The sequence below is a fragment of the Lissotriton helveticus genome, chromosome 3_2, assembly GCF_964261635.1.
Source record: "Lissotriton helveticus chromosome 3_2, aLisHel1.1, whole genome shotgun sequence".
NCBI lineage: Eukaryota > Metazoa > Chordata > Amphibia > Caudata > Salamandridae > Lissotriton > Lissotriton helveticus.
In genome coordinates, this window is record NC_136062.1 from 285,748,827 (window position 1) to 285,765,003 (window position 16,177).

General features: G+C 48.3%; 1 protein-coding gene across 2 annotated transcripts in view; it reads right to left on the bottom strand.

The window, feature by feature from the left end:
* SCAPER (S-phase cyclin A associated protein in the ER) overlaps positions 1–16,177 on the bottom strand; it is a 3,246,499-nt gene that overhangs the window by 630,095 nt on the left and 2,600,227 nt on the right. For both annotated transcript variants that reach the window (XM_078685236.1, XM_078685237.1), the window contains exon 27: positions 8,452–8,607. In XM_078685236.1, the coding sequence (XP_078541362.1) occupies positions 8,452–8,607 (156 nt within the window). The remainder of the gene's footprint in view (positions 1–8,451; positions 8,608–16,177) is intronic.

Here is a 16,177-nt window from a genome sequence, read left to right on the forward strand (position 1 = left end):
GCTAGCCAAGAACGTCAAAAAGCTTGGCATGACCAAAAGGCTGTGCTGACTGAGTACCAGCCAGGACAGAAGGTGTGGGTGTTGGAGCCAGTGGCCCCAGCAGCACTCCAGGACAAATGGTCTGGACCCCACACCATTGTTGAGAAAAAGGGAGAGGTCACCTACTTGGTGGACCTTGGAACCCCTAGGAGCCCCCACAGGGTGCTCCAAGTCAACAGACTCAAAGCATATGTTGACAGGGCAGACATGGGCTTGCTCATGGCTACAGATGAGGGACAGGAGGAAGAGAGTGACCCTCTCCCAGACCTGTTGACTCAGAACCCTGATGATGGTTCAGTTGATGGTGTGGCCTTAGCTGGCAGCCTCACAGACCAGCAGCAACAGGACTACAGACAAGTTCTACAGTCTTTTAGACATATGTTTTCATTGACACCTAGTCAGACTAACTGGTGCACCCATAAGGTAGACACTGGTGACAGTCTGCCTGTGAAGAGTAGGATCTACAGGCAACCTGACCATGTCAGGGACTGTATAAAGAGTGAGGTACAGAAAATGCTTGAGTTGGGAGTCATTCAGCCATCAGAGAGCCCCTGGGCCAGCCCAGTAGTCCTTGTACCAAAATCTCACACCCAAGATAGTAAGAGAGAGATGAGGTTCTGTGTGGACTATAGAGGCCTCAATGCTGTCACTAGGACAGATGCTCACCCAATTCCAAGAGCAGATGAGCTCATTGATAGATTGGCTTCTGCCAAGTTTCTGAGCACATTTGATTTGACAGCTGGCTATTGGCAAATCAGGTTAGCTGAGGATGCCAAGGCCAAAACGGCTTTCTCAACCCCAGGAGGTCATTATCAATTTGTGGTAATGCCCTTTGGCTTGAAGAATGCACCTGCCACTTTCCAAAGGTTGGAGTCCTCACTGTGTTGGATGACTTTTGTGCAGCTTATCTTGATGATATTGCTGTCTTCAGCTCCACCTGGGAGGATCACCTAATCTACCTGAAGAAGGATTTAGAGGCCCTGCAGAAGGCAGGTCTAACTATCAAGGCCACAAAGTGCCAGATAGGGCAGAGTAAGGTTGTGTACCTGGGCCTCCTTGTAGGTGGGGGTCAGGTTCAACCACTGGAGAGTAAGATCCAGACCATCAAGGACTGGGCTCCTCAAACTACCCAGATACAGGTCAGAGCTTTCTTGGGCCTGTCTGGTTACTACAGAAAGTTTGTTAAGAACTATGGGTCCATTGTGACACCACTTAATGACTTGACTTCTAAGAAGATGCCAAAAAAGGTTCAGTGGACAGTTAGCTGTCAAAAGGCATTTGATGACCTGAAGAAGGCCATGTACTCTGCACCTATCTTAAAGAGTCCTGACTACTCCAAAGAGTTTATTGTTCAAACAGATGCTTCTGAGTTGGGGGTGGGAGCTGTGCTTGCACAACTCAATGTAGAAGGTCAAGACCAGCCCATTGCTTTTATTAGCAGAAGGCTGACCCCCAGAGAGAAACGTTGGTCAGCTATTGAGAGGGAGGCCTTTGCTGTGGTTTGGGCCCAGAAGAAGTTGAGACCATACTTGTTTGGCACTCACTTTAAAATTCAGACAGACCATAAGCACCTCTTGTGGCTAAATCAGATGAAGGGTGAGAATCCCAAACTGCTCAGGTGGTCCATTTCCCTACACCCCGGCCACGTCCCCTACCACGAAAGGGCTGGACTGCCATCTTAGATTGAAACGCCTGCCCAAAAGCCTGCTTATAACCCGCAAACTTCCTCTCCCGAGAAGAGCGGATCAGAGCAAACAATTTCTTGCTCACCACTGTTTTCTTTATCAAAGCCTCCAACGGCTCCCCAAACAGCTTAGAGCCCGTGAAGGTAAGCTTCATCCCGGCAGCCTTCTGAGCAGCTTCCGCCTTCCAAGACTTAAGCCACAACTGCCCCCTAGCAGCAACAGAGGCACCAGCCGCTGCAGCGCTAAAGGAGTCGATGGACAAATCTGCCATGAAGCGTAACTGTTGTTCCTGTCAGGTTCCACACGTTACTCCTCGGGGCTGTGTTGAACGTCCTTACTCCACCCCCACACGACCACCCCGCGGCCCGATAATAAATATCACAGACCAACAGGACGATCCCGTGAGCGCGGGGAAGGAAGGGAACAGCGGGGAGGGAGATCTGCAACGATAACAACAAGAGGTTTAGAATCACACCCCTCCCTATCTTAACTAGCACTTATCACAACTAACACTGATCACATAGTTCTCTATAACGAATCAATAGCATACCTGTAAAGAAAAATACACAGGCTTGATATACAGGAGAGGGAGGTGAGGTCCTATCAATGGCTGGGATTGATTCTAAGGAGCAAAAGAATAAACATAAGACTGTATAACATTCGTCTGCAGAGCTTAAGCTAATACTACACCACACCTACCAATTAGTGTGAATGCTCTGCTGTAAGCCACTTCTTCCATCGTACTTGGGTACCCCCCCTTTGTTCTCTCCTGTATTGTAAAAATAAAGCAAAAACAGGTTGTCTTCAAATCAACGAACTTGCAATGAGTTAAAGGTTCCAGTCACCTTCAAGTCCATTTGTAACTCTGCATTCACAGTTTATCTATGTACAGTATTGACTTAGTAGTACATATGCACTGCACTATCCAGATATCGGAAATACTTTCCCTTGGTAGAGACAGGGGTGTTTATGCCAACAAAACACCTAGGCAACACTTCCAATTCGCACCATTGGAATAAATGTCAAGTATTAAGGCTCAAAAAGTCGGTTTAAGTCACCGTTTTCCCCGCACGAGAAAGCAGCCGCTTTTCTCTATCGAAACGGGGAAAACAAACACAGGATTCCAATAATCACTCGGTTCACACACAGCCGTGTGTGTATCCAAATCAGGCTCACCCGTAGTCCCTCGGGGCGCGGGTCCGTGTGTCACCAGCCGGCGACCACACACTCACCAGACTACTCACGGTAACTTCGGTTTCCAAACAAAGCCGCACCTCGACTGTTCTCGCTCTCGGCAGAATTATCGGCACTGTTCCTGCTGGGTACCGGGTTTAAGTCTCTTGACCTGCGCGTCTGACGTCACGCGCTAAGTGCCCCATAGCCCTCTGGGAATTGTGGTTCGACTGTATCGTGGTTGCCGTTTCTCACGCTTTGTGCGGACGGCGGCCCACGAAGCCAGGTTCTTGACAGTTCCAACATGGACAAAGATTATGAGGGATCCTCATTGTAGGAGAGTAGGGTCTGCTTTCCTATGGTCACCCCATTTTTTGCTTTTTGCTTCACTGGTTTTCGACTTAATGTGGCTGTGGGCCTGCTAATCAGACCCACAGCCCTGCTGTTCTCTCTCTAAATTTCACACCATGTACTTTAGGTACATCACCAATTGGGATTTGGGTCACTCTTATGAGTCCCTGTACAGTGTACTATAGGTACCCAGGGCATAGGTGCACCCAAGGCCTACCAGGGGCTGCAGCATATCTTTTGCCACCCCTGGCTGGCCATCCAAACTGACACAACTGGCTGATCACTCAGCTGGGGCAAGGTCGTGTAATCACCCCTTGCTTAGATATAGTATTCCTATGTCTAACCTTATATCTAGACACATATACAGCTATAAGTCACTCCTATGGCAGGCCTTAACAATCCTGAAGGCAGAGTGCTTGGTTTTATATGAGATGGTGCTCTAGCATGAGCTGAGCCTGTCTGCAGCTTTCGGAACCATGTCCTTATAGCTGTTCTAGGATAATGCCATACCATATACTCTTAAGTGCATTATGAACCTCGCGGTTCAATGCTATCTTTGGTTTGGCTTTATCAAAACATGTGGTGTAAGGTGCCATATGCTTTGGAATACTACCTCCTCGCCAGTTCTGGTGACGGGGTAGCATTCCACCCGTCTAGAGGGAGAAGACATGTTACTACCATTAATCCCGGTTAAAGTTAACCAGAGCCTCAGCATCACAAAATGGATGCTGCTGCCACAGACACAAGTCTGACATCCTGCTGCTGGGAGTCCTTCCAGCGAGGGAGGCTTGGACAATAGGTTTCCTGTCACAGGGTGCTAGCACCACCCCAGACAGGCTATAGTGTATTGGGGCAGGGAGGGCTGAATGAAATGAGACACTGCCTGGGGCACACAAGAAGTCCCATGCATAGTCCAGTTCAAACCGGTGCTGGGGCACTCCAGCACCAGCTCTGGCGCGAAACTGGACAAAGGGAAAGGTGTGTAACCATCCCCTTCCTGGGTCCTACCCATAGGAGGGACCTAGCAGGTAATCCAGCCCCTAGATTTGGTATATAGGTAGGAGTTGAGTCCCAAGACTTTAGATTTATCCTGACTGAAACTCTGATACGAAACTCTGGACCTTCGACATCCTACTCGACGTAGAAGACTGAAGAATCTTCCTTGTGGTCAAGGAGTGACCACCCTGTGCAAGCAGGCACCGTCAAGCGGTCAACGGTTTGCTTTGTCGACGCTCCTGCCGGTGCCCGAGCACAGAGCCTGACAAGACCCGGACTTCCAGACATCCAACAGCCCAATCCACAGCCACAGCAAAGCTGAGACCCGTGGAGGCGACGAGAGACGTGGGACCGGCCATCTTGGAAAGCCAGCGAATTGCTTTCCGTGCAACTTCTGAGGCACCCTCGAAGTTGTGCATTGGGGATTGAGAAGCCCCAGCCCCGAGCACCAACTGCACCAAAGATCACCTCTCCACACTCGAGTGATGCGTGGGGGCCTTTTGCATTTTCCTGCTCGACGCGTCTGTCCGGTCACTTGCCCGTTGGCTAGTGGCCTCTGTGACGACGAAACCCAAAATCTACACTGCTGGCCTGGTTGCTCCAGACTGGCCCTTGCTTCCCTGCGAAGGAGAAGCCCCTCGGTCCTTGCTGGCCTGAGTAAGAAGCCCTCTTCGAATCCTGCGTGGGTTGCTGCCAAGGTTTGTTTACTCCAATCCGGAAGCCGAGACCGCCAACAGCGAGACCCTTCGTGGGACAGTCCGTGCCCAGCTCCTGGTCGTCGTCGACACCTCCTAGTCCACGTGGCAGCAGAGACAAGCTTCACAACATCGCCTGATTGCTTCCCGACATCGCCTGGTTCCTTCCTGGTTCCATCCTGGTCACTGACTAGTGACCCAGACTCTGTCCCCGCTACTTTCAGGTACTCCACATCCTCGATCCGCCCTTGGATCCAAGCGGACTCTTCTCTCCTGGACGCCTGCAGCATCTTTTCTCCAAGGCTCCATAGGGATCCACGTCGAAACCCGACACACTTTGGGACCTATGCACCCGCTTCCTGTGGGTGAGGTAACGCGAGTACTTCTGTGCTCTTGTGAAGATTGACTATCCTAGTGTCCTAGTTTCAAGTGGTTAGTTCCTAGTCCTGTCGGAAGACTCCTAAATCTTTAACTTTCTAACTTTACGCACCCATTGACTTCTGTGTGTGCACGCGTGTGCATTTAGACTCTGCACCCGCATCTCGTGGGTCTCCTGCTTCCTAACTACTGTTAGTCCAGTGTAGCCCCAGCGATTCCCAAGGCCCTAGGCCTTACAACTGTTTGTGACGTGGTTCTTATACCACTATTTTAGTATATGGTTTAGCGGGCCACCAGGCCCTAGCCATATTTGTGCAACTTATTGTATATTATATTGAGTTACTTGTACATCACCAATTGGGATTTGGGTCACTCTTATGAGTCCCTGTACAGTGTACTATAGGTACCCAGGGCATAGGTGCACCCAAGGCCTACCAGGGGCTGCAGCATATCTTTTGCCACCCCTGGCTGGCCATCCAAACTGACACAACTGACTGATCACTCAGCTGGGGCAAGGTTGTGTAATCACCCCTTGCTTAGATATAATATTCGTATGTCTAACCTTATATCTGGACACATATACACCTATAAGTCACTCCTATGGCATGCCTTAACAATCCTGAAGGCAGAGTGCTTGGTTTTATGTGAGATGGTGCTCTAGCATGAGCTGAGCTTGTCTGCAGCTTTCGGAACCATGTCCTAGTTCCGAGTCCAGTCGGAAGACTCCTAAATCTTTAACTTTTTAAATTTACGCACCCATTGACTTCTATGTGTGCACGCGTGTGCATTTAGACTCTGCACCCGCGTCCCGTGGGTCTCCTGCTTCCTAACTACTGTTAGTCCAGTGTAGCCCCAGCGATTCCCAAGGCCCTAGGCCTTACAACTGTTTGTGACGTGGTTCTTATACCACTATTTTAGTATATGGTTTAGCGGGCCACCAGGCCCTAGCCATATTTGTACAACTTATTGTATGTTATATTGAGTTACTTGTTATGTGCTTGTGCCTCTGCCCTCATAAAGAGTTCAGAGGATTGATTTAGAAATAAATACATATATTTTGAATATATAACCTGTGTGGTGTCCTTTTATTTGGTATTAAAGAGATTGCATATGGTAAAACAGCTGGCTTCACATGCCCTCTTGAGTTTAGCCTAAGACTGCTTTTGTCCATGCTACCACTAGGATAGCTGGTCTATAAGGTTGACTTTACAACCATCACCATAAGGGTTGTTTGGACTGGTGCATGGTGCTCACTAGAATAGTGAACATCATATACCAGGCCAACTTCTCACACTCATCCTGTATGAGCTGCTCAGAAATACCTCGACAGTCCTTTAGAAACGACTGAACAAGATAGCTGGCGTAAGCTGCAGACCGAACTGCAAGATTAGAGTCAGCAAAGGACCGCTTCAAGGCCCCCTCAACCCGCTTGTCCCCAGGATCTGAAGGAACTGCATTCTCAGACACCACCAGGCTCTGAGATGCCATACCAGCAAGCAGGGAATCCACCTTCACCACGGCCGGGAATTCCTCAGTGAATCCCTGTAAGGGATACCTTTTAGCCAGAAAACGGGGAAAGGCAGCTTTGTCAACATCCTTCCACTCCCCCTCCAGCACATTCCTCACAGTTTTATGAATGGGGAGGCTTTCAGGTTCTTTCTTGAGGTAATTTGCGAAGAAGTCTTCAGACTCTCCACTCTCCACGGGACCAGGGAACCCCAAATTGTCTCAAACATGTTGCAGAACACAGCGAAGGTCTGCCCCCCTGGACAAAACAACTCTTCACCTCTTCATCAGAGTCAATGTTTGGATCGACCTTAGCCGAGGCATCCAATGTCTGCTTTTTAGACCCCTTGGGTTCACAAGCCACAAAGGCCGCCGCCACAGCAGCCTCAGCTTTTGAATATCTGCCATGGAAGGAGCAGCGACCACCACCTCATCCTCACAGCCGAGCTCATGTACGTCCGCACCTCTACCCTTCATGTTTTGAACAGGAGAACAGAGCACCAGTCCCCAAGAAATACCCTAGACCAATCAAAGAAAAAATCCCTAAGGGCCAACCAGGGAACGCCACCAGGACCCCCAGCCAATCCCCAAACAGGACCGAAGGGCGGCTTCTAAACCGACCAATCAGAGACAACCACAAACCTACAAAAGGAAAAGACTGAACAGGGCCCAACTGTAAGGACATGAATGAACCCTGAAGCCCCCGCCCCAGGAACCAGCGAACACATAGGTAAGAAACTCCCAAATGCCCCCGCAGCTCTGCAGGGAGCAGGGGAGTAGAGTCACAAAAACACCATATTACCCCCATAGCCAGCAAACACTGACTCGAGGACAGGGAAAACCCCCACCAGGGCGCCCCTTTAGCATCCTTAAATGGCAACCTTCAACGGCCTGTAAGCAGAGGGAGCCCCCACAATTTTCGGGCCCCCACTGCCCAAATTAAGCACAGGATCCCATAAGGATTCCCAGCAGGAAACAAAAAAGGGAAAACATGGGCTCAAAACGAGACGAGCACGAGCCCTTTAAACACACATCCGTGGAAAAGCTAAACCGCCACGCCCTTGACGCGCAGAAAAGCCAGCTGCGCCCAACACACTTCCCCCTTCCTCCCTCCCAGGGTGTTCCCGCCAGAGCAGGGAACGAACCCTGAAGAGGGGAAGCCGCAGAAGGGAGTCGCCACCCCATACCAGGCAGTCCGGAACACCAAACTCCATGGTCCTGCTAAAGCAGGGACTCAAACGTATTGGCACATAAGACCACAACAGGCACATTAGGGGTTTAAATGGTCGTTTAACATCCGGTTTCACACTTACCCGAAAAAAGGCCAGTTCCAGCACCCCCCACGACAAAGTCTACCTGGAAGTGATTCCGAAGAAAAAACAAACAGGGTGTGGAAAGGCGGGTCACAGGGTTATATGCCGCAGGGTATAGGTGTGGCCTGGAGGGAAGGGATGGGTTTTTAGTTGCTTGGGAGTTTCTGGTGGGAGGAGCTATGCTCATGTAATTAGGACTGGGACGGGGAGGACTGACGAGGAGGTAATGGATGTTTGCGGTTTGATACCTGTGAACGCGATGGTAAGTATAGATTATGCTCAAACAGTTGCTGGTGAGGGCCAAGAGCTGCCTACCTTCCTGTGACAGCGAAGCAGAGTCTGCAAAGTCCATGTAGCACCGCCGAGGCACTCTGCAAGAAGAGCGCTATCTTAGGGTTCTCATCCACGGGGCCTTGGACGGACAGGAAGCAGTCTGACAGCTTGTCAATTAATCCGATGTTCACCACATAGCTGGGAAAAGAAGAAAGGGTGCAGTTAAGTGAGAACTCGGGTACAGGATAATGAACAACTAAAAACAGGGCAGGGTATTAATTCACAGACGCCAACACACAGCACCCAGCAGAACTGCCGACATGGTCATCCCTCCTACAATCAGGCACTCGTACAACAGTCCCAGATTGGACTTACTTATAGTTCTTTTTGAGGGTACTAGCAATCCGGCTAAGATTTCCAGCTCCTTTTTTAGTATATTAAGTTGTACACAATAAAATTATTTCCCCAAAACGATGTGAGTGCCCATTCAGTTACACAGGTGTATGCCCAGCAAAGGGAGTGGTGAATTCAACACACATGGAGCACACATAAATCAAAGAATCCGAGAGCTGAACAGCAAGTATCCTTTAGACATTTAGACAGCACAATTCTAACATACGTGCACGCAGTAGGACTTGTACATTAGACCTCCTCTTTGCGTAGTGAATAGATGCAATATGTCTTGCGTGTTTAATACTCGGTGTGGAGAATTATGCACAAATAAGGGAAATGTTCCTAAACAATTACATTGTTTATAAGCCAGGAAGTGGCATACAATTCTTTTGGAGGCATTAGTCTTTTGCACCTTAAACTCTACAATCCCAGTGGAATATGAGAGTAGTAACTCCTGTACATTAATACTAGTATGCATATAGGAATAACTGGGCTGCTATTTACCTTATGAAGCATACATTATGCAATTTCTATTTTGTTAAGCTCTACGTTCACCCATTATAGGCATCTTGGCATTAGGCAGACCCGATAAGTGGTAAGTGTTACTACACTGCGCTAGCTAACACTAGAGTTTCCTGAGATTTTGTAAGGGCCACAGACAAAAGACAAAACAATCAATACACCACCCGACAGTTTGGCTTGTAAAGGGTATGTTTTGCAGACTATAAAACAGGCCACAAATTTGGCCCAGCACCAGGCATAAGTGAACATCACAAACAGATGGCAGCAAGGATAACATCCATAATCTCAGGTAGTATACTGAATGCAGCCAACAATAAACTGCCGCTGTTCAATAGCTATCCAAGGAGGTGGAGAATCCACAGGTTTGAGGGCAAAGTCCTGTCCACCTGCTGCTGAATGTCACCTGAAGTGGCAACTGGTTCGGAGGGCAGACGCTCATACCCAGAAGTACCGAACACCACAATTTTCTAGCCCAATCCAGAGCCACTAGGATGACTTGGGCCCGGTAGCCCCATATCTTCTTCAGAACTGCTGGGAGAGGCAGAGGCAATGAAAAAGAGGATATGCCCAGATGCTCCAGCCAACTCCAGAGGAGCAGAGCCTCTTGGCACAAGAGTCAGAAGGCCATTCCGGTTGTTGCAATACAGCATGGCAGTGATGTTACAAAACAAGTTGTGAACGCCATTCATTTACTCGGAAGTCTCTATACAAGCAAGAACTTGTACTCGGGTTAAGAGCCAAAAACGGGGATCTCAGAAGGCTGGACAAACACTACTCGATATCTATGATGGCTTAAGGACGCTACACGTGTTGTACCCTTTATTGTGACTGGAACGTTATTGCCTAATACAGCCTGATTTCGACTGTGGAGTTTTGATAAAGTTTAACCGGGCCAGAAGATTATTTTGGAGTTATTAGTGAGATTTATCTGCCCGGAAGAAGTCATGTGTCTAAACGGACTTGACGAAACACATGTTGGCTGCATCTAATTATGTGATGGAACTTGGATTGGAGTACATTTGATTTTGGACAATAAATTGGAAGAATTACATGCCAAAGACTGAATGTTATAATTGAGTGCTCGGAAGACAAGTATATATGGCAGTGATGTTGCTCGTGAGAACCTGTACCAGCCTTCCCTTAATGGACAGCAGGCAGATCTTCAGCTCCAGGCAAAAGACCCGCAAATCCAGCACACTTATATGGAGCCGGGTTTCCATCAGAAACCAAAATATTCTGTTCTTTACCTCCCCCAGATGACTTCCTCAGCCCAGCACTGATGCATCCGTTACCATCATCAGCTCTGAGTGGGGAAGGGAAAAGTGTCTGCCACTGGTTCAATTTCGGTCAAGCAGTCACCACTGCAGATAAGGTGACGTCACCTCCAAACCCTTGTTATGTTTCATATAGGTACTCTAAAATAGGCCCGGGTAACATCATACCCTTTCACCTACATTACCTCCCCTACACTACACAGTAACAAGCCTTTTAGGATTGAACCTCTACCTAGCTCTAGTCCTGGGCACAGAAGGAGGGTTTTCCTGAACAGCGTTCTATGACTTCATCTTTAGACTGACACAGGATGAATAAATATTTGTAAGGGTTCTTGGAAACCAGGCAGGGTCTATAGCCACCTGCATAATATCTACGTACAAGGTTCATCCCATACGTCATCCTCGAACCCGAACAATGGCTAATACAAGAAACAAGGGACAAAGGAACCCTAGATACTTTTCTGTATAGATACAGCATCTCTTGCTAGTATTAGTTAGAGGGAACTAAGACTTCCAGGCCGACACATTGGCTAGAGACGCTGAGGCTCTTGCATGCAGACGCTACAGCTGACAGGGGTCTGACACATCCCTTGCGGGGTGGCCAACTCTAGACCAGGACGGGGTCCCACACTCTCTTGCTTCAGGTAATGGGTTAGACTAAACCTAGAGGAATTCTTGGCTTCACACCTACTCACATGTTAGGTACACTTGGGTATATCTAGATAGGCATCGTAGGAGTATGCGCGCTTTCTTTTATCATTAATTTTATATCCATGTATGTGTTCATGACTATTGCAAAATGGTAGAACTGTACTATCCTTTTATATTCACTGTACTGCTGATCATATATCTCTGCTACTGTCTAACGGTTTTCGCAGCACATATATTATACACTAGAAGAACAACTGTGCAAAATATACTTATTGTAAACCCACCCAACTGTTTCTCCTGTGTAACTCTGAGTAGAAACTAAGTGAGCACGAGTGACTGAGAGAAAGGTAGTACATTGTTTCCACCATCCTGGGGTGCGAGACGTTGGCCTGGCATTTGATGTCCACTATTCTAGTGGGCACCTTGCACCAGTCCAAACGACCCTTATTGATGGTAGGTTTAGACAACCTTTATAGAAAGCTATCCTAGGGGTAGCTGTGGAGAGCAGCCTTCAGGCTAAGTCTTGAAGGAATGTAAAGTAGCTTGTTTTACCAGTCTATAATCTCATGAATGATCAAATTAAAGGGGAACCCATCAGGTATATATAAAAATATATGTATTTATTCTAAACACACCCTTCTAGTCTCTTTATGGGGCTAGAGGCTAGAGGCAAAAGTACAATCCAGGAACTTAATTAGCACACAGTAAAATAGCACAGCATATGTTTTGCCCTAGTGGCCTCACAAACCATATACTAAAAAAGTGGTATGAACATAGAGACAGGCCTAGGGCCTGTAGAACCGCTGGGGCAACTAGGAACCACCCAAGCTAGGGACGCAGGAGACCCACGAGGGACGTGTGCAGTGTCTAGACTCAGCCGCCAATCACCATTGACTTCTATGGAGAAAGTTAATGTTAGAATTTTAAAGAATAAGGACACTTAGGAGTGGACTACGGTAAAACCGCTTCAGTACTGGACACTTCGAGAGTCAAGACCCAAGGGAGCACCAAAGTACTCGTGTTACCTCACCCAGGGAAGTCGGTGCATAGGTGTCTTTTCGTGTCGGGTTTCGTCGTTGTTTCCTATGGAAAGCTGCAAAGAAGTGCTGCAGGCGACCAGAGGAAGAGTGTCCGGATGGATCCAAGGGTGGATCGGAGATCTGAAGAACCTGAAAGCAGAGGGGACAGAGTCTTTGTCACTAGAAAGTGACCAGGAATGCAACAAGAAGATGCCAGCTGATGTCGGTTGATTTCAGGTGATGTAGGTGAAGCTGGACTCTTCAGCCACGAGGTCCAGGAAGCGTCAACGACAACTAGGAGCTGGATTTGAGCTGTCCCACGTCGGATGTCGAGTACTGCAGCGTCGGTATCCGGATTGGACCCAACAAGCCTTGGCAACAGCAACCCACGCAAAATGGAAAGATTGGCTTCGGAGCAGACCAGCAAGTTCTGAGGGACTCACCCTTTGGAGGGGAGTCATGGCACATCTGGAGCAACCAGGGAAGCCCAAGAAACAAAGAAGATTCCTTAGATGGACCAGGGATCGCGAAGGGGCAGGGTTACTATACTTATACTAAGTTTAGGGGATGGACTAACTTTAAGGTCCCACCTATGGGAGGACCTGGGGAGGGGGTGTTTACACCCCTTCCCCTTTGTCCAGTTTCACACCAGAGCTGGGGCTGAGTACCCCAGCAACCAGTTTTAACTGGGAAATGCACGGGGACACCTTGTGTACCCCAGGCACTGTCTGAAAAGCAGTCACTGAATCCACCCATCCTGCCCCAATACACTAAAACCTGTCTGGGGAGGTGGTTACACCTCCCTGGGCAGGAAACCGAGTGTCCAAGCTTCCCCTGCCGGAGTTTCGTCCAGCAGCAGGAGGTCAGACTCGTGTCTGTGGCAGCAGCATCCATCTTGTGATGCTGGGGCTCTGTTTAACTTTTACCTTTAGAAGGGTGGTATGCTACCCCCACCGCCAGAACTGGCAGGGTGTAGTATTTCAAAGTGTTTGACACCAAACATAACATGTTTTGATGCAACCATTCCAAAGTTAGTATTAACCGCGAGGTTATAATGCACGTAAGAGTATATGGTATGGCTGTATCACAGAACAGTTATAAGGAAGGGATTCCGAAAGCTGCAGAGGGGCTCAGCTCATGCTTGAGCACCCTCTCACACAAAACCAAATACTCTGACTTCAGGATTGCCATAGGAGTGACTTATAGGTTTATATGTGTCTGTATATATAGGTAGATATAGGTATCTATACTAATATAATAAAGAGAGAGCCCAAACCTTTGAGGCAGGTAATCTCAGGAACCACAGCACCAATCACAACACCCAATACAGCATTGGAAAGGACAGTTGCAGCAGATTGACATAGGCTATACAAGTGGCCACCATATACATTACAAAGGTAAAACAACCTTAGGGGTAAAGTAGTCCCTTGTGGGCGTGAGTGTTGTGCTGTCAGCGATGGGCACGGCAAACAAACCTTCACAGGACTCCCTTAAGGGCGTGGCCGTTGTGAGAGGGGTGTGGACAAACAGCAAACACCAATAGGCGCGGCATTCACGGGCGCGGGGCGCGCCATTCCCCGTCATTACTGGTAAAAGCGAAAACGCCATTGTAAATAAAAACCTTCACATTACTCCGTTTTGGGCCTGGCCGTTGTCAGAGGTGCGTGGCAAAACTTGAATGTGCGCCGCATTAACGGGGCGCGCCTCCTGGACGTTGTCAGAGGGGAGTGGCATAACACCAATGGGCAAGGCTTCACGGGCCGCGGCATTGCTACGGTGCTCAGGCAGGGGCTCAAGCCACTCAGCCTAACAGCGGGGATCACAAAGCTTTGCATACTGCTCCGGTGCTCAGGCGGCGGCTCAAGCACCAACTTCAATAAACAGGTACATAACAACGTGTAAGCTCAATGATAAATAACGCTCCCAAATAATCTTACATTTTGTGATACTTACCTAATGCTGCTAACCTCACGGTTTACTTTTTTCCAATTACTACAATGAAAAGGCTTTCAGAGGCACAGTTGCTCACACTTTCATTATAAATCACGTATGTCACAGGAAGCGGATTGTAAATGATGTGCCACAGATTCTATTTCTGCCCCGGACAACGTCGGGACGGGCTGCTAGTACAATATAAGGGGTAAGGGGTACAAGTACCACCTTACCCAGGCTGCAGTAGCATACCTGTGGTGCCATTTTGGAAGGCTTCCCAGGGGTGGCATAATACAAGTGTCATCCCCTGGTAGGCCTCTGGGGTACTTATGCCCTTGGTACCTAAGGTACCATATACTAGGGACTCACATGGGTAACCCAGTAACCAATCTGGAGTGTACCTAATGTACATGAAATCAATTTAGAGAGGGAACAGCTAGTAATGTACATGCACTCAATTTAGAGAGGGAACAGCTAGTCTGGGATCCTGAATAGCAAGGCCCCAGCCAGACTAAAGTTGATAAATCAGTGAAACACAGCAAAAAGTGGGGGTAACCATAGTAAGCAGATCCTACTCTCCCACACAACCCCCCCCAAACGCAGGGACATAAAACTAACCTTGACCAGTTGAGTCTTCATGTTCTAAGTGGAAATATCTGGAGAGTCCATCTGCATTGGCATGGTTACTCCCAGGTCTATGTTCCACTGTATAGTCCATTCCCTGTAGGGAAATGGACCAACTCAAAAGTTTGGGGTTTTCACCCTTCATCTGTTTTATCCACAAGAGGGGCTTATGTTCTGTCTGGACAGTGAAGTGAGTGCCAAACAACTATGGCCGCAGCTTCTTCAGAGCTCAAACCACAGCATAGGCCTCCCTCTCAATAGCTGACCAAAGTTTCTCTCTAGGGGTCAGCCTTCTGCTAATAAAAGCTACTGGCTGGTCCTGACCTTCATCATTCAATTGTGACAGCACAGCCCCTACCCCCAACCCAGATGCATCTGTTTGGACAATGAATTCTTTGGAGTAGTTAGGACTTTGCAGAATTGGTGCAGTGCACACGGCCTGCTTCAGGTCATCAAATGCCTTTTGACAGCTGACTGTCCACTGAACTTTCTAAGGCATTCTTTTAGAAGTTACGTCATTCAGGGGTGTCACAATGCATCCATACCCCTAGACAAACCTTCTATAGTACCCAGTCAGGCCCAAGAAAGCTCTGACCTGAGTCTGGGTAGTGGGAGCAACCCAGTCCATGACGATCTGGATTTTGCTCTGCAATGGTTGAACCTGGCCTCCACCTACAAGGTGGCACAGGTACACAACCTGACTCTGCCCTATCTGGCACTTGGTAGGCTTGATAGTTAGGCGTGCCTTTTGCAGTGCCTCTAAAATATTTTTCAGGTGGATCAGGTGATCTTCCCAGGTGGAGCTAAAGACAGCAATATCATCTAGATAAGCTGCACTACAGTCTTCCAGGCCTGTTAAGACTGTGTTCACCAACCTTTGAAATGTGGCAGGTGCATTCTTCAGACCAAAGGGCAATATCACACATTGATAATGTCCACTAGGGGTTGAGAATGCTGTTTTTGGCTTTGCATCATCAGCTAGTTTGATCTGCCAGTAGCCAGCTGTTAGAACAAATGTGCTCAGAAATTTGGCAGAGGCCAACATATCTATAAGCTCATCTGCTCTGGGAATTGGATGGGCATCAGTCCTAGTGACTGCATTGAGACCTCTCTAGTCAACAATAAATCTCACCTCTCTCTTACCACCCTGTGTGTGAGTTTTGGGTACCAAGACTACTGGACTAGCCCAAGGGCTATCTGAGGGTTCAATCACTCCCAAATCCAACATTTTCTGGACTTCAGTCCTGATACAGTCCCTGACATGATCAGGCTGCCTGTAAATCTTATTTTTAACAGGCAGCCTATCCCCAGTGCCCACTTCATGAGTGCACCAGGTTGTCTGACTTGGAGTCA